Source organism: Oppia nitens, unplaced genomic scaffold, assembly GCF_028296485.1.
Source record: "Oppia nitens isolate AA-2021 unplaced genomic scaffold, nextdenovo-longstitch-racon4-pilon3 scaffold3_pilon_pilon_pilon, whole genome shotgun sequence".
Lineage (NCBI taxonomy): Eukaryota > Metazoa > Arthropoda > Arachnida > Sarcoptiformes > Oppiidae > Oppia > Oppia nitens.
The window spans coordinates 1,234,660-1,262,103 of record NW_026533221.1 but is presented as its reverse complement, the minus strand read 5'-3'; the positions used below and the strand labels follow the sequence as shown (position 1 = coordinate 1,262,103).

General features: G+C 21.6%; 4 protein-coding genes across 4 annotated transcripts; 1 reads left to right on the top strand and 3 right to left on the bottom strand.

Annotated features, from left to right (window-relative positions):
• Positions 1 to 8,020: 8,020 nt before the first annotated feature.
• LOC128957388 (hepatocyte growth factor receptor-like) lies at positions 8,021 to 9,827 on the bottom strand. The gene is made up of 5 exons (XM_054303132.1): positions 9,824 to 9,827; positions 9,510 to 9,536; positions 8,927 to 9,136; positions 8,633 to 8,866; positions 8,021 to 8,559 (listed from the first exon to the last, which is right to left on the bottom strand). Exons 1-5 carry the CDS (start codon positions 9,825 to 9,827, stop codon positions 8,021 to 8,023), a joined length of 1,014 nt encoding a protein of 337 aa, XP_054159107.1.
• Positions 9,828 to 16,172: 6,345 nt separating this feature from the next.
• On the top strand, positions 16,173 to 19,180 carry LOC128957384 (clotting factor B-like). Its single transcript, XM_054303129.1, has 3 exons — positions 16,173 to 16,372; positions 17,806 to 18,241; positions 19,001 to 19,180. The coding sequence occupies exons 1-3, from the start codon at positions 16,173 to 16,175 to the stop codon at positions 19,178 to 19,180; spliced, it is 816 nt and encodes a 271-aa protein (XP_054159104.1).
• A 199-nt stretch (positions 19,181 to 19,379) lies between these two features.
• Positions 19,380 to 20,135, bottom strand: LOC128957383 (hepatocyte growth factor receptor-like). Its single transcript, XM_054303128.1, has 4 exons — positions 20,045 to 20,135; positions 19,747 to 19,980; positions 19,507 to 19,659; positions 19,380 to 19,387 (listed from the first exon to the last, which is right to left on the bottom strand). Exons 1-4 carry the CDS (start codon positions 20,133 to 20,135, stop codon positions 19,380 to 19,382), a joined length of 486 nt encoding a protein of 161 aa, XP_054159103.1.
• Positions 20,136 to 25,578: 5,443 nt separating this feature from the next.
• On the bottom strand, positions 25,579 to 26,705 carry LOC128957381 (hepatocyte growth factor receptor-like). Its single transcript, XM_054303126.1, has 3 exons — positions 26,501 to 26,705; positions 26,205 to 26,438; positions 25,579 to 26,117 (listed from the first exon to the last, which is right to left on the bottom strand). The coding sequence occupies exons 1-3, from the start codon at positions 26,703 to 26,705 to the stop codon at positions 25,579 to 25,581; spliced, it is 978 nt and encodes a 325-aa protein (XP_054159101.1).
• Between the last annotated feature and the right edge of the window lie 739 nt (positions 26,706 to 27,444).

Below are 27,444 nucleotides of genomic sequence, written 5' to 3'. Positions count from 1 at the left end.
TTTATTTAATTTTTTTATAATAAAAATTATTAAGACTATTTACCTCATAAAAATATTCAATATTAATTTATTAAAAAATAATATAAAAAATATAATTTATTGAGATACTCTTAAACAGCGGTGCCGACTACGACAGCGGCGATGCTTTTAATTTCAATTATTTGGTCAACAATACGTTGGCTTAAAAGCGACCAAGGTGGCAATGTTGTAGATAATTTTAAACTGGATAATATTGTAATTGGTCATTTTTTAATTAATTGCATTATTGGGCAGATAATTGCAGTCGACTATCTAATTTTTACAATTTTTTAACAATCGACTGTATATTATCTGCCCAATCATATAATTAATTAAAAAAAATGACCAATTACAATATTATATAGTTTAAAATTATCTACAACGTTGTCCTTGGTCACTTTTAAGTCCAATGTATTGTTGACCAAATAATTGAAATTAAAAGCATCGCCGCTGTCGTAGTCGGCACCGCTGTTTAAGACTATCTCAATAAATTTTATTTTTTAATAAATTAATATTAAATATTTTTATGAGGTAAATATTTTTAATAATTTTTATTATAAAAAAAATTAATTAATTATGAAAAATACCATATTTTAAAAAATATTATTTTATAATAAATTTTTAAAAGTAATCAGTATTGTATATTAAACTTTGATAGAGAGAGAGACTGTCACTACATTATTGAGATTATATTGCTTAAGAAATCAATTAGTTATATGACTATATCTACCATTTTTGTTCACATAAATAATTATTAATTATAATTAAACATTTGTTTGATTTTTTTGTTTAATTTTATTATTTATAAATATTACTACTTTGTCTTGGCTATTTTTAATAATTTATTTTGTTTAATAAAAATACTTAACATATCAAACAGATATATAATAATTATTAATTTATATTAAATTTATATTAAATACGTCAATCATTATATGATTATTATCTAATTGATCTAATATTGATTGTCAATTTTAGTTTACTTATATTATTTCATATATTGATTGTTTTAATAAAAAATTGATAACAATTTTTATGAGAATTATTGAAAAGATGATGAAAACAATAAATTATTAAATATTTTTTTTAATAATTACACTAAAACTAATGATTTTCAATAATATAGATATAATCTCTATAATCACTGATAATAAAAATAATAAAATAAAAATAAACATAATTATCATTTATAAGACAACTATTCAAAAAGACAAAAAAAATAGTTTACAAATAAATTCAACAATAAATTTGAAGATTAATGGCTATGAATATGGTTTATCAAACTCAAGCTAATAGTTATTAAGAAAATTATTCAATTTAAACATAAATTTTTATAAAATCAATAAAAATTATTTCCGACATCAGGTCATCAGTGTCTGGGTTTTTTTGATGAAAACCATTAATCTATAATTTTTTATTAAATTAATATAAAAAATAGATTCAATTGATAACTGTATAAAACAAATGTATATACAAAAAATTAATAATTGTCTAAAATTTATAATAAATTAAATAGATTTATTAGATGTTATGTTAATACAATAATAATAATAATAACTTAATTATAATATTAGTTATTTTTGGATTTATTAGTATTATATATTTAATAATTAATTAATACTTAATTATATAGACTAACGGTTCCATCAATTGGTAGATCAGTTGTACCACATGTTCGGCCATTTTTGTTGATTGGCTTTAATTATTTTGATTTTGCAAAATCTTATATTTTAATTGTTTGAAAACAAAATTGATTTTAAATAATTGCGACCCAACTGTGTTTCATTGTTAATGTATTGTTTAGGCATTAATTTTATTTTTAATACTTATTATTGAATGTAATAGTAAATAATTTATATTATAATTTTTATAACCAAATTGTTTTATTAATAATTTGATACATAGTTTCTATAGTTTATATAGAAATAACAATTGATTTACTAATTGATAAATAATATAATTTATATATATTCGTAAAAATAAGATTAAATTATTATAAAATTTTACATTTAGTTGTAAATAATTCAATATTGTTATATATTATATATCTATATAAATTTACTAAATATTTGATATTTTTACAATATCTATAATAATTAACAATTTTATGTAAATATGATAAACTAAAAATATTTGTATTTATGAAACAATATACTTTATATTACAGAAATTTTATTGTAATTTAATAACTAGATTAAATGTATAATATTATTTTATTTTATCAATATATAACTTATAAATAATTAAAAATTCTAAATTTAGATATAATAGATATAATTAAAAATATTTAGATTTTCGTATAAATATATATATATATATATATATATACTGTATATATATATATATATATATATATATATATTGATATATAGTATACTGTATCTGTTTATTATAATATTTTGTTTAACAAATTCAGTCAATAGTATCAAACAATTAGTGATTATATGGTATACATTATGTGTTATCATATCATCAATGGATAGTATAATATCACCGGAAGGGTGTGGTGTGGGCCGCGAGTCAGTGCTGATGAACGGCCAGTGTTTCCGCTGGTATGCAAACTATACACAACAACAGGACATACAGTTTGGACGATCGGCTAATTAATATTAGTTATAGAGAGCTAAATATTTTTAAAACTTTGAAAATTATATTTTAAGGTATTAGTATTAAAGTATTAAAAGTGATTTTTTAAAAATATTTTTAAAATTTAACTTGTTTAGACTATTTTGGATATACAGTATATCACATTATGATTACTTTCGAGTTAATATTAATTATTTATTATATATAAATAATAAAATATGGCATAATTTAGTTTTATTATATATTTAGATATAATAGATTTATTACAGAAGTAAAGTATATTGTATAGCATATTGTATACAAAATTTATATTAAAGTATTATAAAATATTTATTGTATTAATATTTTACATTTAGTAATAAATAATTGAATATTTTTATATATATACTGTATATTTGATAATTTACAATATCTATAATTATTAACAATTTTATGTAAATATGATGAAATAAAAATATTTGTATTAATGAAACAATATACTGTATATCACAAAAATTTTATTGCAATTTAATAACTTGATGAAATGTATATTAAAATTATTTTATTATATATAACTTAAAAATAACTAAAAATTGTATAAATAGTGATAATTTACAAGATTATAAATATAATTATAATTATTTATATTTTTGAATAAATATAAATATATATTGATATCCAGTATATGCTGCAGGACATTGTATATATGAGTAAGTAATTTATAAAAACTAAAAAAGTTATATTCAAATTATAATCAATATTAAAATTATTGTTTAGCAATTGACTTGTATAAAATTTACCAAATATTATTCAAACAATAATAATAATAATATATTACCTATAGTGATAAATTATTTGTGTAAAAAATAAACTAAAACAAACAAACAAAAAATTGCTAACAATTATAATAAATTGTTTTCATATGTACTACTCATTCAAAAAAATAACAATTACAACACTTAATATTATATTCTTGTGATTGATATCTAGTAATTAATTAACACCAAAAACAATACCTTTAACAACATTTTATATAAAACTTAATTTTATTTACTTAATTAAACAAATTATATTATACTGTATATTATAATTTAAGAAATGGTTATTACGATAAATCGGATTTTACTGTATATCCCGGCACACAATCACTCAAACAATTACCACTCGGTTATAGTGTGGACCAGTTGTACGCACATCCAGACTATATGAGTGGTAATGAAACCAAATCTGATATCGGATTAATTAAATTGAAACAATGGATACCACTTCCGACTAAACCAAATACAATCAGTCTTATGAATGCCATTTGTTTGCCCACTAATAGTAGTATTAAAAGTAGTAGTAGTGGTAGATATACACCGTCTACTGGTATATATAAACCGTCTGAAAAACTTAATCAGTTGGCACTGGTAGCTGGTTTCGGTGCTTATGGCAATCACTACCATATTATTAATCGGCTACATATTGGTTGGGTATATATTAAATATAATAACGATTTATTATGGTATTATATGACACGTTATCCCAGATATACTGGTACATCAATATGTAGTGTAAGTTTTTAATTATTTATATAATTATTTTTAAAAAATTATTATTAATGTTTTTAAAAAAAAATTACCATAAACTACACTAATAATATTTTTATACAATTTTAACATTAGAAAAATGCAATTAATTAATTATTTTAAATATTAGTTATAGAGAGCAAAATATTTTTAAAACTTTAAATTTTTATTCAATATTATATGCAATATATTATATATTAAATATCATTATATTAAATATCAATATAATAAATATCTAAATTTAGTGAATATTTGATATTTTACAATATATATAATAAATGTAAATATAATAAACTGAAAATATTCATATTAATGATATACATATATATAAATAGGCAGTCAATTAATCTTGCGTCGCTTAATTTTTGAATAACTTTTGAACGTTTAGAGATAATTTAATTCTGTAAAAACAAAATTTTAATATGTCGACTAGTTTTCGAAATAATCGAATTTTAATACAAATCACCCTATTGTAATTTGATTTTATAATTTATATTGAAATTCGATTATTTCGAAAACTAGTCGACATATTAAAATTTTATTTTTAGAATTAGTAATAGAATTAAAAAATTTATCTAATAAATATATACAAGTCATAAATAACGTCTTTTTTATTTTAGACTATTTTATATAATATGATTCATGACAAACTTAAAAAGCCATAAAAATAAAACTACTAATCGGATTTTGATGATTCTTTTTTAGATTAAACTCCTTTTTTTATAAATATCTTCAATTGATTTAACAGTAATTTTCTTAACTTTTATTATATAAATAATTCCACCAATAATTACTGCAAACATACCAATAATTGCTATTTCTATAATTTAAAAAATGTATTGTTAATGTATTGATTAGGCATTTATTTTTTTCATTTTAATATTTATTATTGAATATAATAGTAATTATTTTATATTATAATTATTATAACCAAATTGTTTTCTTAATAATTTGATACATAGTTACTATAGTTTATATTAAATAACAATTGATTGACTTTGTAAGCAGTTATTTCTTTAATTAGTTTAATAAATATTATAATTTATATATATTCGTAAAAATAATATTAAATTATTATAAAATTTTACATTTATTTATAAATAATTCAATATCGGTATATATTATATATCTATATAAATATAATAAATATTTGATATTTTTACAATACCTTTAATAATTAACAATTTTATGTAAATATGATAAACTAAAAATATCTGTAATAATGAAACAATATACTGTATATTACAAAAAAATTTATTGTAATTTAATAACTAGATTAAATGTATAATATTATTATTTTATTATATAACTAAAAATTGTAAAAATAGTGTTAATATACGACATTATAGCTTAAATTATAATCATTTATATTTTCGTTTATATATATACTGTATTTGTTAATTATAATGTCTTGTTTATCAAATTCAGTCAATTGTATCAAACAATTATTGATTATATGGTATACATTATATGCTATCATATCATCAATGGATAGTATAATATCACCGGAAGGGTGTGGTGTGGGCCGCGAGTCAGTGCTGATGAACGGCCAGTGTTTCCGCTGGTATGCAAACTATACACAACAACAGGACATACAGTTTGGACGATCGGCCAAACCGGGAGAAGTGCCGTTTGCGGTATATATTCATAAATATAAGAAACTATGGATATTTCCTTACGGGGAAAGGTATATCAATATAATAATTATTGTAAATAATTATATAAATACTGTATATTAAACGACAAATACTATGAAAAATAAATTATTATAGTATGTGTTCGGGTTCAATATTAAATGATCGATGGATTATAACAGCAGCACATTGTATATATAAGTATGTAATATATAAAAATAAAAAATTATATACAAATTATAATCAATATTTAAATTTCATGTTTTACCCATTATTATTATTATTATTATTATTATTATTATTATTATTATTATTACAGTATATATATACTTAGCAAACATTAATAATAATATTGATAAGTATAAAACTACTTAAAGTAAATATTTGTTTAAAATATAATAAGCTAAATAAAATAGATATTTTATGAAGATTTTCAGAAAATTTATTTGATATTTAAACTAAAATATTTTTATAATTAAATAATACTTTTGTTTACATATAAAGTAACGATTAAAACACTTTATATTATATTCTCCGGAAAATTCTAGTAATTAATTAACATTAAAAACCAATACCTTTTATATGATTTTTATCCAATTGACACCATTTTATATATAACTTCATATAACAAATTTACAGCAAATAATATTATATTATATAATATTATAATTTAAGAAATGGTTATTACGACAAATCGGATTTTACTGTATATCCCGGCACACAATCACTCAAACACTTACCACTCGGTTATAGTGTGGACCAGTTGTACGCACATCCAGACTATATAAGTGGTAATGAAACCAAATCTGATATCGGATTAATTAAATTGAAACAATGGATACCACTTCCAACTAAACGACAACCAATCAGTCTTATGAATGCCATTTGTTTGCCCACTAATAGCAGTATTAAAAGTAGTAGTACTGATAGATATAAACCGTCTGAAAAACTTAATCAGTTGGCACTGGTAGCCGGTTTCGGTGATTATGGCAATCACTTGCATACTATTGATCGGCTAAATATTGGTTGGGTATATATAGTATTCAATGATGATCAATTAAACTATTATATGAGACGTTATCCCAAATATATTGGTACATTAATCTGTAGTGTAAGATATTTATTATTTTTTAATCATTTAAAAATAAAATTATTTTTAACGTTTTTTATTAAAAATTAGCTATAAACTATCTTAATATTATCACTATAATATCACTGGCAGTGATTCACTGCAAATAATAAAATACAAAATTTTTAAAATATTAAATATATATTGAATATAATATTCATTAATAAAACTCACATCTATTGTACACTTAATTACATTAATCTAACAAACATTTTAAATTTCCTATAAAAACAATGCAATTTTATTTTTTAATTATTTTTATTATCAAAATTATCTAGTTAATATCTTATACTGTCATTATAAAATAACTTAGGCGTGGTTCACATATTACGTTCGCACTTTTTAAAAAATCTAGACCCCATCTCTCCCCTATGTTCGCAATTGTTCGCATGTAGTCATTTAAAAAATAAGTCTCTACCCCTCCCATCCCACCTTGTTCGCAAAAGTTCGCTTTGGCTAACCTCCCCCCTCTCATCAAGTGCGAACGTAATATGTGATTATAAATATAATAATATATAAAATTTATTTAAAACTTGTTAAAATATGGCTTATTGTTATTTATGTTAAAAACAATTTATAGGGTGATTCTGGTGGTCCACTGTATCAGTATATTAACGGTAGGGCAGTGCTCATTGGTATCACTTATGGCAGTGAAAAAACATCTAAAATCAATTGTTTGGATCCAAAAGATTACAAAAAACTAATGCTTTTTGTACGCATTTTACCGCATTTGGATTGGATTACAAACATTGTATCTAATAATTAGCTAATTATATATAACTTTAACATTAGAAAAATATCAATTAATATCAATTAATCAAAAATATATTAGAAAATATATTTAATCAATTTTTTTAAAATTAGTTGTAGAATGCAAATTATTTTTTAAAATATAAATTTTATAATGCTTTTTAGAAATTAACACATTATTTTATCATATAATCTATTTATATATAAAATATTGTATTTACAGTATGACAAATATAATAATTAAAGAGCTTATTTTTGTAATTTTAATTTTATTTATATATTAATATAAAAAAATAATAAACAAAATTGTTAAAATAATCAAATTACAATATTTTCCAAGATTAATTTAATATAATTTAATTATTAGTTATAAATGAGTTATCAATTGGATAATTGATGTAAATATTGTCTACATTTTCTTGTGCATCGTTTACTAATTTTTCAATTATTGATTCAATTTCTACTATTAGTTCAGCAAATGTTGGTCTATATTGCGGATCATAAGACCAACAGCGCATCAATACATTTGTATAAACAATTTGTGGACAATGGTATGGTTTTAGCAAACGTTGTCCTTGTTTTAAATATTTATCAATCTTACTGTTGGACACATTAGGATATGGTTTAACTCCGCGGGTCATCAGTTCCCATACGAGTACACCATAAGACCAGACATCAGTTTTGGTATCGTATACACCTCTTTCCAGACTCTCGGGTGACATCCATTTGACCGGAAGTTTACATTTTTGATTATTACTTTTGTAATAATCTTTATTAAATAAATCTCTTGATAAACCAAAGTCTGCTATTTTGACTAATAATTTATCGTCGATAAGACAGTTACGTGCGGCCAAATCCCGGTGAATGATATGATGTTCCGATAGATAAGACATACCTATTGAACATAACATAATATTCAATAAAAAACAAAATTTAAAGTAAAAGTAATAATAAAAAAAATTATTGACCTTTTGCTATATCGATGGCAAACATGAGTAGCATTCTTGCTGTTAGATAATTGTTATCATTTCTAATATATGATAACAAATCTCCGTTTGACATAAAAGGTAAAACAATTATCGGTTCACCGGTTGTTTCAAAGCAGACACCAAAAAGTGTTAAGACATTCAAATGGTTGAAGTCTTTCATTATAAGGCCTTCCTTTAGAAATGCTTCGATAGTATTGACATCACTTATCTTTGCTATAAAAATAGTTATAAAATATTTAAAATTATATATTTTTTACACTTTATATTATATACATTTTTTTAGAGTTTTTGCGGCCATTTCTCTCTCATTATTTAACTGATTGTCAAATAGTAATCCCTTATAAACAGTGCCGAACTCTCCCATTCCTAATACAGATTCAAGTCTTATGTTTTTTCTTTCGATATAAATATTTTGATTCCGTATTGAATCCATAATTTCATCACTTAATTGGTATTTATTATCATTCGATGTCAACATAATGTCTATAAATTAAAGAATAAAATAATATTAATTTTATGTTTTGATTTGATTTTAGGTTTTTGATTATATAATTATAATAAACTATTATGTAATACAATAAAAATAATATAATTAGTAATTAATGAGATAAACTTATTATGATTTTAAATAAATACCATTTATTATCACTTGTCTATTGTCATCGTTAACATTGGTCTCCTTTTTATAAATAACTTCAATTGATTTAACAGTATTTTTATTACTGTTTTTCTTAATTTTTATTATATAAATAATTCCACCAATAATTACTGCAAACATACCTATAATTGCTATTTCTATAATTAAAAAATATATTTTTACAAATAAATAATATTAATTAATTATAATTAATCTTACCTGGTAATTTATCTTTATTCTCTTCTCCTTTATTTATGCAAACATTATTAAAACAAATAAATAAATTAGATATTATATTAAATTTTATTAAAAATTTTCTATTATTTGTAAAATAATTTTAAATCAATATATTTTAGATAATAATAATTATTATTATGTTTAAATTTATATTCAATTTAATATAATAATTATTAATTGATTATTAGATTAGCTATAATATAATTGAATTTATAATATATATTAATAATAATATTAATTATGTTTTAATTTAACTTTAACTACAATTTAAAATATAATAAATATTAATAACTTACCCATTGGTATGCATTGTGATGACATTGATGTCCACTCGCTATTTGTTACACATATTATATCTTTATTTTTAATTAAATGATAATTTTCCTTACATTTAAATTTTGCAATTGAATAATACATATTTGTTTCAATGCTAACCAAACCATTCAATGGCACATCAGGTGTCCCGCAGTTATTATTGTTTGATAACAATATTTGTATTTCACAAATATTTAATTGGAAATTGTTTTTAAAAAAATATACTCAAATAATCTCCATAAATATAATAATCGTTTTGTATTGATAAACATTTACATAATTTATGAAACTTTTTGTTAGTAAATGTAATTTTGAAAAATTATTTTGATTTTTTAGACCAAATATTAAGTGATAATGTGTTAAAATCTAGTTCATTGTTAACCATACTTACTAATTGAACGCCTTTAACATAAAATGTTGTATTAAAATATATTTCTATTAAATTGTTTGTATTATTTGATGAAAATGTATCAAAAATTTTATCGAATAGTTGTTTATCAAATAAATAATGAACAAAACCAAAATAAACAATTAATTTATTTACTAACAATACTAATTGTGTGTTACATGAATTGTGGACAACCGGTGCCAATACTGAACTAATATTTTTGTTTTAGGGCACTCATGGTTTGGCCAATCATTTGTAGTTTAGCTACCAATTGGTGTCCATTGCTTGACCACCGATAATGACCAGTCATCAGATATCATGCAATTAATTAGTGTATATTTCCAATCAATTTATAGTCTTTATTATACTTATATTTAATATGTTTTAAATAATTGCCACTAAATTGTGTTTTATTGTTAATGTAATATTTATGCATTAATTTTGTTTTTAATATTTATTATTTAATGTAATAGTAATTATTATTATTATATAAAATGTGATTTTATATTATAATTTTTATAACAAAATTGTTTTATTAATAATTAAAGTTAACATAGTTAACAATAGTTTGTATTAAATAACATTAGATTTTCTTTAACAACATTTATTTTTTTCAGAAATAATAGTATAAGAAATAATGTAAAACTGAAAAAATAATTATTTTAAAGTGCTTATTAAATATTTACATTATTTTATCATATAATCTATTGATATATAAAATATTTGTATTTATGCCAACTATATACCAAATAGTTACTATAGTTGTATTAAATAATAGTATTATAAATAATATAATTTATATACATTAGTAAAAATAAGATTAAATTATTATAAAATTTTACATTTAGTAATAAATAATACAATATTGTTATAAATTATATTTCAATATAAATTTATTAAATATTTAATATTTTTACAATTTCTATAATAATTAACAATTTTATGTAAATATTTATATTAATGAAAAAATATACTCTATATTATAAAAATTTTATTGTAATTTAATAACTAGATTAAATGTATATTATTATTTTATTATATATAACTTAAAAATAACTAAAAATTGTAAAATAGTATTAATTTACGAGATTTAGATAAAATTATACACATACACATACACATACACATACACATACACATACACATACACATACACATACACATACACATACACATACAAATAAATAATTATAATTAATTTTTTACAAATAAATAATTATAATTAATTTTTTACAAATAAATAATTATAATTAATTTTTCACAAATAAATAGTTATAATTAATTTTTTACAAATAAATAATTATAATTAATTTTTCACAAATAAATAGTTATAATTAATTTTTTACAAATAAATAATTATAATTAATTTTTCACAAATAAATAATTATAATTAATTTTTTACAAATAAATAATTATAAATAATTATAATTAATTTTTTACAAATAAATAATTATAAATAATTATAATTAATTTTACCTGGTAATTTATCTGTTTCCTTTATATCTTCTGTTATGCAGACGTTAATAAAACAAATAAATAATAGATATTATATTAAATTTTATTAAAAATTTTCTATTATTTGTTAAATAATTTTAAATCAATATATTTTAGATATTAATAATTTTTATTATGTTTAAATTTATAATCAATTTAATATAATAATTATTAATAGTTTATTAGATTAGCAATAATATTGTAACGGGAATGGTATTATGGGTTTATAAAGGTTGGTCCCGTTAACACGGTCCGAATAACCGGATACCGTGAATATATAAAATAATTCGCGTAATTTATGGAAGGGTAGCTTATATGACACCTCACGGGCGTCACGGTATATATGGATGACCCTCTCGGGGCTCACTGGCTACTGGTCAATGCTTATAGTCTATTGAAAGCCTTTATCGGATCTCCAGGGGGCTCTCCGTGAAAACGGACTACCTTCCCCGTTAATACTCCTAGGCTGTATGCATATAATAATAGTAGACGTTATTTGTGTGTTCAAGTGCAGGCCCGTAGGCCCACAAGTTCAAACTTAACTTATTTTATTATAATATAATGCTTGGGTATCGATAAATCGTAAGTATAACATGTGTGAGTATATAATAACAATTAATTAACATTTAACTAATTTAACATAATTATAATTAATATTTAACCTTATATATTTGTTTAACTTAATATTCTTAATAATAATAATTATAAAAATCGGTATTTAAATATAACATAATTGAGTTATTAATGATAATCATAATTGATAATTACATGTATAATTTAACATAGAATTTTAACATTAGATACAGTATAACAAATAATACAGTATAACTTATTTAAAAATACGTAATAAAGATATTTTTATTATATTTCTCTGGAGGCGTCCGCCATTCTATCACAATATAATTGAATTTATACTATAATATATATTAATAATAATATTAATTATGTTTTAATTTAACTTTAACTACAATTTATAATATAATAAATTCTGTATTAAAATATATTTAAATTAAATTGTTTGTATTATTTGATAAAAATGTATCAAAAATTATGTGGAATAGTTGTTTATCAAATAAATAATATACATAACTATTGTTGGTTTGATTATTAATTATTGTTTTATATACTAAACTGTTTGTCCAAATTGTGGGTTTAGATTCAATTAGACAATTGGGTATATTTGACGACAAATCTCCGATACCTTCCTTACAATAACAGCTATTATTGCCTATCAATACTAACTGTGTATTACATTAATAGTTGTTAACCTTTGTCAATACTGAACTTATATTTGCATTTTAGGGCACTCCTAGTTTGGCCACTCATTGGTAGTTTAGCTACTAATTGGTGTTCATTGCTTGACCACCGATAATGACCAGTCATCAGATATCATGCAATTAATTTGTGTGTATTTCCAATCAATTTATAGTCTGTATTATAGGCTTTAATTATTTGAATTTTGCAAAAACATATATTTAAATTGTTTGCAAACAAAATTGATTTTAAATTATTGCCACTAAATTGTGTTTCATTGTTAATGTATTGATTAGGCATTTATTTTTTTTCATTTTAATATTTATTATTGAATTATTAATTGAGTAATTATTTTATATTATAATTTTTTTAACAAAATTATTTTATTAATAATTTGATACATAGTTACTATAGTTTATATTAAATAACAATTGATTGACTTTTTAAGCAGTTATTTCTTTAATTAGTTTAATAAATATTATAATTTATATATATTCGTAAAAATAATATTAAATTATTATAAAATTTTACATTTATTTATAAATAATTCAATATCGTTATATATTATATATCAGGGTTAAGCAAGGTTTTGGATTTTAGGGGGGGGGTAGACCGGGGTAAAATTTGCAAAATTCTCGAAAAATCTTGGGGGGGTATTGGGTGGGGTAAGATTTTTATTGCATGACCACCGATAATAACCAGTCATCAGATAATTAATTTGTGTGTATTTCCAATCAATTTATAGTCTTTATTATACTTGTATTTAAGTTATTTTAAATAATTGCCACTAAATTGTGTTTTATTTTTAATGTAATGTTTATGCATTATTTTTGTTTTTAATATTTATTATTGAATTTAATAGTTATTATTATTATTATTATTATATAAAATGTGATTTTATATTATAATTTTTATAACAAAATTGTTTTATTAATAATTAAATTAACATAGTTAACAATAGTTTGTATTAAATAACATTAGATTTTCTTTGAAAACATTTATTTTTTCAGAAATAATAGTATAAGAAATAATGTATTAATAAATTTATATTAAATTATTATAAAATATTTAATGCTTTTATTTTACATTAAGTAAAAAAATAATTCAATATTATATGCAATATATTATATATTATATAACAATATATTAAATATCAATATTTTAAATATCTATATTTATTGAATATTTGATATTTTACAATATCTATAATAATTAACAATTTTATGTAAATATGATAAAATAAAAATATTTCTATATTGTATATCATATAAATTTTATTGTAAATTAATAACTAGATTAAATGTATATTATTAGTATTTTATTTCATATTACTTAAAAATAACTAAAAGTTGTAAAAATAGTGATAATTTACGAGATTATAACTTAAATATAATTACATTTATTTATATTTTCGTATTAATATTAATATATATATAGATATCCAGTATATACTGTCTGTTATTATTATAATGTCTTGTTTAACAAATTCAGTCAATAGTATCAAACAATTATTGATTATATGGTATACATTATGTGCTATCATATCATCAATGGATAGTATAATATCACCGGAAGGGTGTGGTGTGGGCCGCGAGTCAGTGCTGATGAACGGCCAGTGTTTCCGCTGGTATGCAAACTATACACAACAACAGGACATACAGTTTGGACGATCGGCCAAACCGGGAGAAGTGCCGTTTGTGGCATATATTTTCAAATATATGAAATTATGGATATTTCCTTACGGGAGAAGGTATGTCAAAATAATATATATATATTTATATATATAATTCACATATTAAATAAATAATGTTTATTAAATGACAATTTATTTTATTTAATACAAATGTATAATTATAGATTATTATTTTGTTATACTAAATCATTTGATACCCCACATGACTATAGTTGTTTATTTTGTCATACTGAATCATTTGATACCATACATTACAATATTTATATTATGTATATTTGACCAGTTTTTAAATTTTTATGTTATTATATAGCCGCTATAATTATATAACTAATAGTTTTCAATGTTATTCAAGTTTTTTTTCTGAAAATGCTTTCTAGCATTCTTAACTGGTTTTTATTTTCGAAATTATATAGTTAATATTATAACTTACAATAACTTAATTTTATGATTTTTTTTGGTTTTAAAAATTTATTAATTTTCTTGACTTTTTGTTATTTGTTAAAAACAATTTATAGGGTGATTCTGGTGGTCCACTGTATCAGTATATTAACGGTAGGGCAGTGCTCATTGGTATCACTTCTGGCAGTGAAAAAAYATCTCAAATCAGTTGTTTGAATCCAAATGATTACAAAAAATTTATATTTTTTGTACGCATTTTACCGCATTTGGATTGGATTACAAACATTATCACTAATAATTAGCYAATTATGTCTGACTTTAACATTAGAAAAATGCAATTAATTAATTAATATTAGTTATAGAGAGCTAAATATTTTTAAAACTTTGTAAAATTATATTTTAAAGTATTAGTATTAAAGTATTAAAAGTGATTTTTTAAAAATATTTATAAGATTTAACTTGTTTAGACTATTTTGGATATACAGTATATCACATTATGATTACTTTCGAGTTAATATTAATTATTTATTATATATATATATATATAATAAAATATGCCATAATTTAGTTTAATTATATATTTAGATATAATAAATTTATTACAGAAGTAAAATATATTGTATAGCATATTGTATACAAAATTTATATTAAAGTATTATAAAATATTTATTGTATTAATATTTTACATTTAGTAATAAATAATTGAATATCTTTATATATATACTGTATATTTGATAATTTACAATATCTATAATTATTAACAATTTTATGTAAATATGATGAAATAAAAATATTTGTATTAATGAAACAATATACTGTATATCATAAAAATTTTATTGCAATTTAATAACTTGATGAAATGTATATTAAAATTATTTTATTATATATAACTTAAAAATAACTAAAAATTGTATAAATAGTGATAATTTACAAGATTATAAATATAATTATAATTATTTATATTTTTGAATAAATATAAATATATATTGATATCCAGTATATGCTGTTTGTTATTATTATAATGTCTTGTTTAACAAATACAGTCAATTGTATCAAACAATTATTGATTATATGKTATAYATTATGTGCTATCATATCATCAATGGATAGTATAATATCACCGGAAGGGTGTGGTGTGGGCCGCGAGTCAGTGCTGATGAACGGCCAGTGTTTCCGCTGGTATGCAAACTATACACAACAACAGGACATACAGTTTGGACGATCGGCCAAACCGGGAGAAGTGCCGTTTGTGGCATATATTTTCAAATATATGAAATTATGGATATTTCCTTACGGGAGAAAGTATGTCAAAATAATTTATATATATCAGGCTAAAGCAAGGTTTTGGATTTTAGGGGGGGTAGACCTGGGTAAAATTTACAAAATTCTCGAAAAATCTTGGTGGTATTGGGTACTTAAAAATAGTTGATAAAAGCTTTTAATGATACAATATTAGTATTTTAGTAATTTTTAACTTTTAAAAGTATTAATTTTAGTTTATAGATATATATTTTTATTTTTTAATGTTATTTTTATATTAATACTGACTGAATACTAATTATAAATTTTATAGTTAAAATTTTAAAAATAATTAATAAAAACCATGTAATTTAAGTATTTATTTTTTTATTAACTTCTTAAACTATCTTAAGCTTATATTTAAATTGTAATATGATTACTCTTTTCAACAAATAAGTAATTTTTAATTTTTTAGTTTAATATTTTAATTAAAATTATGTTATTTTTAGATGAGTTTTAACGTTATTTTAACTTTTTTACTTATTTTTAATCAATAATTAGATTCGTATAAATTTTAAAAACATAAAAACATATACTAAAATAGTTTAAATTAAAATTAAAATTTTTAAAAACTCCTCCTTTCTCCTCCTTTTTAAGCGACAATTTTTCCTATTTGGTCAAAAAAGTCTGGGGGTAAAATCCCAAAATCTCGATCTTAGGGTGGGTATTTTGACCTTACCCCCTTACTTAACCCTGATATATAAATATTCAATAAATATTTTATACTAAATGATAATTTAATTTATTTTATACTAAATGATAATTTAATTTATTTAAAACAAATACTATATAAAATACATTATTATAGTCACTGTTCGGGTTCAATATTAAATGATCGATGGATTATAACAGCAGCACATTGTATATATAAGTATGTAATTTATAAAAATTTATAAAATATACAAATTATAATCAATAATAAAATTTCATTTTTTGTTTGTAACTTGTTTTGTATAAATTTTAACACTTATTATTATATAGTACAGCTATATATATACCGTTATTTGGGTCTGTTCACATAGTACGTTTGCATGTCTTTAACCCTTAACCCCCCCTCCACAACAAAAAATAAAATATTATCTAAATGAGAACGTTTTTAATGTCTCTACCCCTCCCATCCCCTCGTTTGCAAAAATTCGCTTTGGCTAAACCCCCCCCCGCCCCTCAATTGCGAACGTATTATTATGAGAAACACTCATATACTTAAAAAGCAATATATCTGTAGATATGAAGTCTATTAAATTAATGAATGAATGAATGATTGTGTAAAAGATAATAAACAAACAAAAAATAAGTGATTAAAATGTATTTAAATAATTTAATCGATTAATTAAATAATAATTTTGTTTTCATGTAAAGTAATATCTTTGACAACATTTTATATATAACTTAATAAAATTTACAATAAATAATATTATAGTTTATTATAATTTAAGAAATGGTTATTACGATAAATCGGATTTTACTGTATATCCCGGCACACAATCACTCAAACACTTACCACTCGGTTATAGTGTGGACCAGTTGTACGCACATCCAGACTATATAAGTGGTAATGAAACCAAATCTGATATCGGATTAATAAAATTGAAACAATGGATACCACTTCCGACTAAACCAAATACAATCAGTCTTATGAATGCCATTTGTTTGCCCACTAATAGTAGTATTAAAAGTAGTAGTAGTGGTAAATATAAACCGTCTGAAAACCTTAATCAGTTGGCACTGGTAGCTGGTTTCGGTGATTATGGCAATCACTACCATACTATTAATCGGCTACATATTGGTTGGGTATATATTAGATATAATAACGATTTATTATCGTATTATATGAGACGTTATCCCAAATATAGTGGTACATCAATCTGTAATGTAAATATTTATTCATATTTTATATTTATATTTTATTTTAATAATTAGCTATAAAATACTTTAAGCACTCACTATAATATCATTACATATAAAAAATTAAAAAAATATAGAGTAAATAAAATACTAATAATATCGATATATAATATATATATAATTTATTGTATACTACACATACACATACACATACACATACACATACACATACACATACACATACACATACACATACACATACACATACACATACACATACACATACACATACACATACACATACACATACACATACACATACACATACACATACACATACACATACACATACACATACACATACACATACACATACACATACACATACACATACACATACACATACACATACACATACACATACACATACACATACACATACACATACACATACACATACACATACACATACACATACACATACACATACACATACACATACACATACACATACACATACACATACACATACACATACACATACACATACACATACACATACACATACACATACACATACACATACACATACACATACACATACACATACACATACACATACACATACACATACACATACACATACACATACACATACACATACACATACACATACACATACACATACACATACACATACACATACACATACACATACACATACACATACACATACATTTTATTTCATTATCATTTGTTTAAATATTAATTAAAAACAATTTATAGGGTGATTCTGGTGGTCCATTGTATCAGTATATTAACGGTAGGGCAGTGCTCATCGGTATAACCCGAAGCAGTGAAGCTATTGATTCTTGTTTGGATCCAAAAGATTATAAAGCAATGATGACTTTTGTACGCATTTTACCGCATTTGGATTGGATTACAAACATTGTATCTAATAATTAGCTTATTATATATGATTTTAACATTAGATAAATATATTGAGTAAAATTCTTAAAAATTAATTATAAAAAGCAAAATATTTTTATAACTGTTTTTTAATTTTTTAATCAATATTTTAAAGTGTTTTTTAAAAATTAACATTACTATATTTATATAATATATAAAATATATAAAGTATTTGTATTTATTCTAACTATAATTATTAAATACCTTATGTTTGTAAATTTGATTTTATTTATATATTAAAATAAAACAAAATAATAAACAAAATTGTTAAAAAACACAAATAACAATATTAAAGATTAATATCCATTTGACCGGAAGTTTACGTTTTTGATTATCACTTTTGTAATAATCTTTATAAAACAAATCCCTCGATAAACCAAAGTCTGCTATTTTGACTAATAATTTATCGTCGATAAGACAGTTACGTGCGGCCAAATCCCGGTGAATGATATGATGTTCCGATAGATAAGCCATACCTATTGTACATATAATAAATTTTAAATAATTTTAAATTAATTTTATTATATCTTTAGATAAAATAAATATTAGCAAAAAGTATTTACCTTTTGCTATATCGATGGCAAACATGAGTAGCATTCTTACGGTTAGATAATTGTTATCATTTCTAATATATGATAACAAATCTCCGTTTGCCATAAAAGGTAAAACAATTATCGGTTCACCGGTTGTTTCAAAGCAGACACCTATAAGTGTTAAGACATTCAAATGGTTGAAGTCTTTCATTATAAGGCCTTCCTTTAGAAATGCTTCGATAGTATTGACATCACTTATCTTTGCTATAAAAATATTTTAAAAACATTTAAAATTATATATTTTTTATACTATATATATATTACATACACTTTTTTATAGTTTTTGCGGCCACTTGTATCTCATTATGTATTTGTTGATCAAATAGTAATGCTTTATAAACTTTGCCGAACTCTCCCATTCCTAATACGGATTCAAGTTTTTTTATTTTTTCTTTCGATATAAATATTTTGAATCCGTATTGAATCCATAATTTCATCACTTATTTGGTATTTATTATCATTTGATGTCAGCATAATGTCTATAAATTAACGAATAAAATAATATTAATTTTATGTTTTAATTATATAATTTTAATAAAATATTACTTAATAGAATAAAAATAATTTAATTAGTTATTAATGAAATAAACTTATTATTATTTATAATAATTTTAAATAAATACCATTTGTTAACACTTGTCTATTGTTATCGTTAACATTGGACTCCTTTTTATAGATGACTTTAATTGATTTAACAGTATTTTTCTTATTATTTATATTTTTCCTAACTTTTATTATATGAATAATTCCACAAATAATTATTGCAAACAAACCAATAATCGCTATTTCTATAATTAAAAAATATTATAATTAATTTTTTACAAATAAATAATTATAATTAATTATAATTAAACTTACCTGGTAATTTATCTTTTGTTATTCAGACGTTAATAAAACAAATAAATAATAGATATTATATTAAATTTTATTAAAAATTTTCTATTATTTGTTAAATAATTTTAAATCAATATATTTTAGATATTAATAATTTTTATTATGTTTAAATTTATAATCAATTTAATATAATAATTATTAATAGTTGAATTTGTATAATCAATAATTGAATTTATACTATAATATATATTAATAATAATATTAATTATGTTTTAATTTAACTTTAACTACAATTTATAATATAATAAATTCTGTATTAAAATATATTTAAATTAAATTGTTTGTATTATTTGATAAAAATGTATCAAAAATTATGTGGAATAGTTGTTTATCAAATAAATAATATACATAACTATTGTTGGTTTGATTATTAATTATTGTTTTATATACTAAACTGTTTGTCCAAATTGTGTGTTTAGATTCAATTAGACATTTGGGTATATTTGACGACAAATCTCCGATACCTTCCTTACAATTTTACATTTATTTATAAATAATTCAATATCGTTATATATTATATATCTATATAAATTTAATAAATATTTGATATTTTTACAATACCTTTAATAATTAACAATTTTATGTAAATATGATAAACTAAAAATATCTGTAATAATGAAACATTATACTGTATATTACAAAAAAAAATTATTGTAATTTAATAACTAGATTAAATGTATAATATTATTATTTTATTATATATAACTTTAAAATAACTAAAAATTGTAAAAATAGTGTTAATTTACGATATTATAGCTTAAATTATAATCATTTATATTTTCGTTTATATATATACTGTATTTGATTATTATAATGTTTTGTTTAATAAATTCAGTCAATTGTATCAAACCATTAGTGATTATATGGTATATATTATGTGCTATCATATCATCAATGGATAGTATAATATCACCGGAAGGGTGTGGTGTGGGCCGCGAGTCAGTGTTGATGAACGGCCAGTGTTTCCGCTGGTATGCAAACTATACACAACAACAGGACATACAGTTTGGACGATCGGCCAAACCGGGAGAAGTGCCGTTTGCGGTATATATTCACAAATATAAGAAACTATGGATATTTCCTTACGGGGAAAGGTATATCAATATAATAATATTTATTAATAATTTTATAAATACTGTATATTTGATGACAATTTATATTATTTAAAACAAATAATATAAAAAATAAATTATTTTAGTATGTGTTCGGGTTCAATATTAAATGATCGATGGATTATAACAGCAGCACATTGTATATATAAGTATGTAATTTATAAAAATAAAAAATTATATACAAATTATAGTCAATATTTAAATTTCATGTTTTAGCCATTGTTTTTATTACAGTATATACCGTTTATATACACTTAGCAAACATTAATAATAATATTGATAAGTATAAAACTACTTAAAGTAAATAATTGTTTAAAAAAGATAAATCAAACAGATATTTTATGAAAGTTTCCAGAAAAGTTATTTGATAGTTAAACGAAAATATTTTTATAATTAAATAATAACCGTTGTTTACATATAAAGTAACGATTAAAACACTTTATATTATATTCTCGGAAAAAATCTAGTAATTAATTAACACCAAATCTAATACCTTTCATATGATTTTTATCCAATTGACATCATTTTATATATAACTTCATATAATAAATTATATTATATTTTATTATAATTTAAGAAATGGTTATTACGACAAATCGGCATTTACTGTATATCCTGGCGCTCAATCAATCAAACACTTACCACTCGGTTATAGTGTGGACCAGTTGTACGCACATCCAGACTATATAAGTGGTAATGAAACCAAATCTGATATCGGATTAATTAAATTGAAACAATGGATACCACTTCCAACTAAACGACAACCAATCAGTCGTATGAATGCCATTTGTTTGCCCACTAATAGTAGTATTAAAAGTAGTAATAGTATATATAAACCGTCTGAAAACCTTAATCAGTTGGCACTGGTAGCTGGTTTCGGTGATTATGGCAATCACTTGCATACTATTAATCGGCTACATTTTGGTTGGGTATATATTAAATATAATAACGATTTATTATCGTATTATATGAGACGTTATCCCAGATATAGTGGTACATCAATATGTAGTGTAAATTTCTATTTATTTTTTATAAATTAAAGAGAAAATTAAATATTAATTTTTTAAATATATTTAATTTATTGCTAATTGAATATAATATTCATTCATATTCTGTAAATCTCATTACTGTACACATGATTACACTACACTAACAAATATTTTTACACTATTATTAACTAACATGCACACACACACACACACACATACATACATACACACACACACACACACATACACACACACACACATACACACACATACATACATACACACACACACACACACATACACACACATACACACACATACACACACATACACACACATACACACACATACACACACATACACACACATACACACACATACACACACATACACACACATACACACACATACACACACATACACACACATACACACACATACACACACATACACACACATACACACACATACACACACATACACACACATACACACACATACACACACATACTACTGCATTACCATTTATTTAAATTTTAATTAAAAACAATTTATAGGGTGATTCTGGTGGTCCATTGTATCAGTATATTAACGGTAGGGCAGTGCTCATTGGTATCACACGAAGCAGTCAAGCTATTGATTCTTGTTTAGATCCAAAAGATTATAAATATCTAATATTTTTTGTACGCATTTTACCGCATTTGGATTGGATTACAAACATTGTATCTAATAATTAGCTAATTATATCTGACTTTAACATTAGAAAAATGCAATTAATTAATTATTTTAAATATTAGTTATAAAGAGCAAAATATTTTTAAAACTTTAAATTTTTATTCAATATTATATGCAATATATTGTATATTAAATATCAATATAATAAATATCCATATTTAGTGAATATTTGATATTTTACAATATATATAATAATTAACCATTTTATGTAAATATAATAAACTGAAAATATTCATATTAATGTAACAATATATATATATATATATATATATATATCAATATTACAAAAATTTATTGTAATTTAATAATCTGATTAAAGTTATATTATTATTTTATTAATTAATAATACTTTAAATAACTAAAAACATATATCTTAAACCAATTTTTATATTTTTATATATATAATAAATTGTTTAACAAATTCAGTCAATTGTTTGTAAAAAATTTATTGTAATTTAATAATTTGATTCAAAATAAAAATATTATTAACAATCGTAGTTTACTGCAGGGGGTAGACATTGGGGGTTTAGATTCAATTAGACAATAATTGCCAATAAATTGTGTTTTATTGTTAATGTATAGTTTAGACATTAATTTTGTTTTTAATATTTATTATTGAATGTAATAGTAATTATTATTATAAAAAATGTGATTTTATATTCTAATTTTTATAATAAAATTTTATTTTAAAGTGATTTTTAAAAATTGACATTATTTTATCATATAATCTATTGATATTTAAAGCATTTGAATTTATGCCCACAATAATTACTATGACTTTATGTTTGTAATTTTGATTTTATTTATATATTAAAATAATAAATAAAATTGTTAAAAAAACACAAATAACAATATTAAAAATTAATATAATTTAATTATTAGTTATATCGCTGCTATGGGGAAAGGTATATTAATATAATAATATTTATTAATAATTTTATAAATACTGTATATTAAATGACAATTTATTTAAAACAAATACTATGAATAATGTATTATTATAGTCACTGTTCGGGTTCAATATTAAATGATCGATGGATTATAACAGCAGCACATTGTATATATAAGTATGTAATTTATAAAAATAAAAAATTTTATACATATTATAATCAATACTTAAATATTAAGTTTTACCGATTATTATTATTAGATATACACCGTCTACTGGTATATATAAATCGTCTAAAAATCTTAATCAGTTGGCACTGGTAGCTGGTTTTGGTGATTATGGCAATCACTTGTATACTATTAATCGGCTACATATTGGTTGGATATATATTAAATATAATAACAATTTATTATACTATTATATGACACGTTATCCCAGATATAGTGGTACATCAATATGTAGTGTAAGTTTCTATTAATTTTTATTATAAATTTAAGAGAAAATAAAATATTAATTTTTTTTAAATATATATACAATTTTTTGTAAATTGAATATAATATTCATTTACCGGTATTTACTGTAAATCTCATTACTATACACTTGATTACACTAACCTAACAAATATTTTTAATTCCTATAAAAAAATTGCATTGAATTTACAATATTGTATATATTGTTAATATATTAACTTATAAACTAGTATCCCATAAATACCAGGGATAAGCAAGGGGGTCAAGCCACACATACACACATACACATACACATACACATACACATACACATACACATACACATACACATACACATACACATACACATACACATACACATACACATACACATACACATACACATACACATACACATACACATACACATACACATACACATACACATACACATACACATACACATACACATACACATACACATACACATACACATACACATACACATACACATACACATACACATACACATACACATACACATACACATACACATACACATACATATACACATAGAAAATTGATATTCATATAATCTATTGATATATAAAGTATTGTAATTATTCAAACTATAATTACTAAATACTAAAGAATAAGTTTGTAATTTTGATTTTATTTATTTATTAAAATACAAAATTAAAAACAAAAATAACAATATTAAATATTAATATAATTTAATTATTAGTTATAAATGAGTTATCAATTGGATAATTGATGTAAATATTGTCTACATTTTCTTGTGCATCGTTTACTAATTTTTCAATTATTGATTCAATTTCTACAACTAATTCATCAAATGTTGGTCTCAATTGCGAATCATAAGACCAACAGCGCATCAATACATTTGTATAAACAATTTGTGGACAATGGTATGGTTTTAGCAAACGTTGTCCTTGTTTTAAATATTTATCAATCTTACTGTTGGACACATTAGGATATGGTTTAACTCCGCGGGTCATCAGTTCCCATACGAGTACACCATAAGACCAGACATCAGTTTTGGTATCGTATACACCTCTTTCCAGACTCTCGGGTGACATCCATTTGACCGGAAGTTTACATTTTTGATTAATACTTTTGTAATAATCTTTATTAAACAAATCTCTTGATAAACCAAAGTCTGCTATTTTGACTAATAATTTATCGTCGATAAGACAGTTACGAGCGGCCAAATCCCGGTGAATGAAATGATGTTCCGATAGATAAGACATACCTATTGTATATAACATATAATATAAATAATTTTAAATTAATTTTATTATATTTTTAGATAAAATAAATATTAGTAAAAAGTATTTACCTTTTGCTATATCGATGGCAAACATGAGTAGCATTCTTGCTGTTAGATAATTGTTATCATTTCTAATATATGATAACAAATCTCCGTTTGACATAAAAGGTAAAACAATTATCGGTTCACCGGTTGTTTCAAAACAGACACCAATAAGTGTTAAGACATTCAAATGGTTGAAGTCTTTCATTATAAGGCCTTCCATTAGAAATGCTTCGATAGTATTGACATCATTTATTTTTGCTATAAAAATGTTTTAAAAATATTCAAAATTATATATTTTTGTTGTACTATATATTACATACACTTTTTTAAAGTTTTTGCGGCCACTTCTCTCTCATTATTTAACTGATTGTCAAATAGTAATGCTTTATAAACTTTGCCGAACTCTCCCATTCCTAATACGGATTCAAGTTTTATGTATTTTCTTTCGATATAAATATTTTGAATCCGTATTGAATCCATAATTTCATCACTTATTTTGTGTTTATTATCATTTGATGTCAACATAATGTCTATAAATGAAAGAATAAAATAATATTAATTTTACGTTTTCATTATATAATATTAATAAAATATTATGTAATACAAAAAAAAATAGTTATTAATGAGATAAACATATTATGATTTATAATGTAATTTTAAATAAATACCATTTATTATCACTTGTCTATTGTCTTCGTTAACATTGGACTCCTTTTTATAGATGACTTCAATTGATTTAACAGTATTTTTCTTACTGTTTTTATTAACTTTTATTATATAAATAATTCCACAAATAATTACTGCAAACATACCAACAATTGCTATTTCTATAATTAAAAAATATAATTAATTTTTTACAAATAAATAATATTAATTAATTATAATTAATTTTACCTGGTAATTTATCTTTATCCTTTCCTCTTTCTGAAATGCATACATTAATAAAACAAACAAATTAATTAGTTATTAAATTAATGTTAAAAAAAATTTATTGTTTATAATAATATTATATCATTAGTTAATTTTAGTAATAAAGTAGTAATAAACGATATAATAATGTTAATGATATTAATGGCTAATAATAATGTTGATTAATGTTTAAATTTAAATACAATTTAATATAATAATTATTAATAGCTTACCATTTGGTATACATTCCGATTGCATTGTTGTCCACTCATTATTTGTTACACAAATTATTGCTTTATTTCCATTTAAATGATAATTTTCCTTACATTTAAATTTTGCAATTGAATAATACATA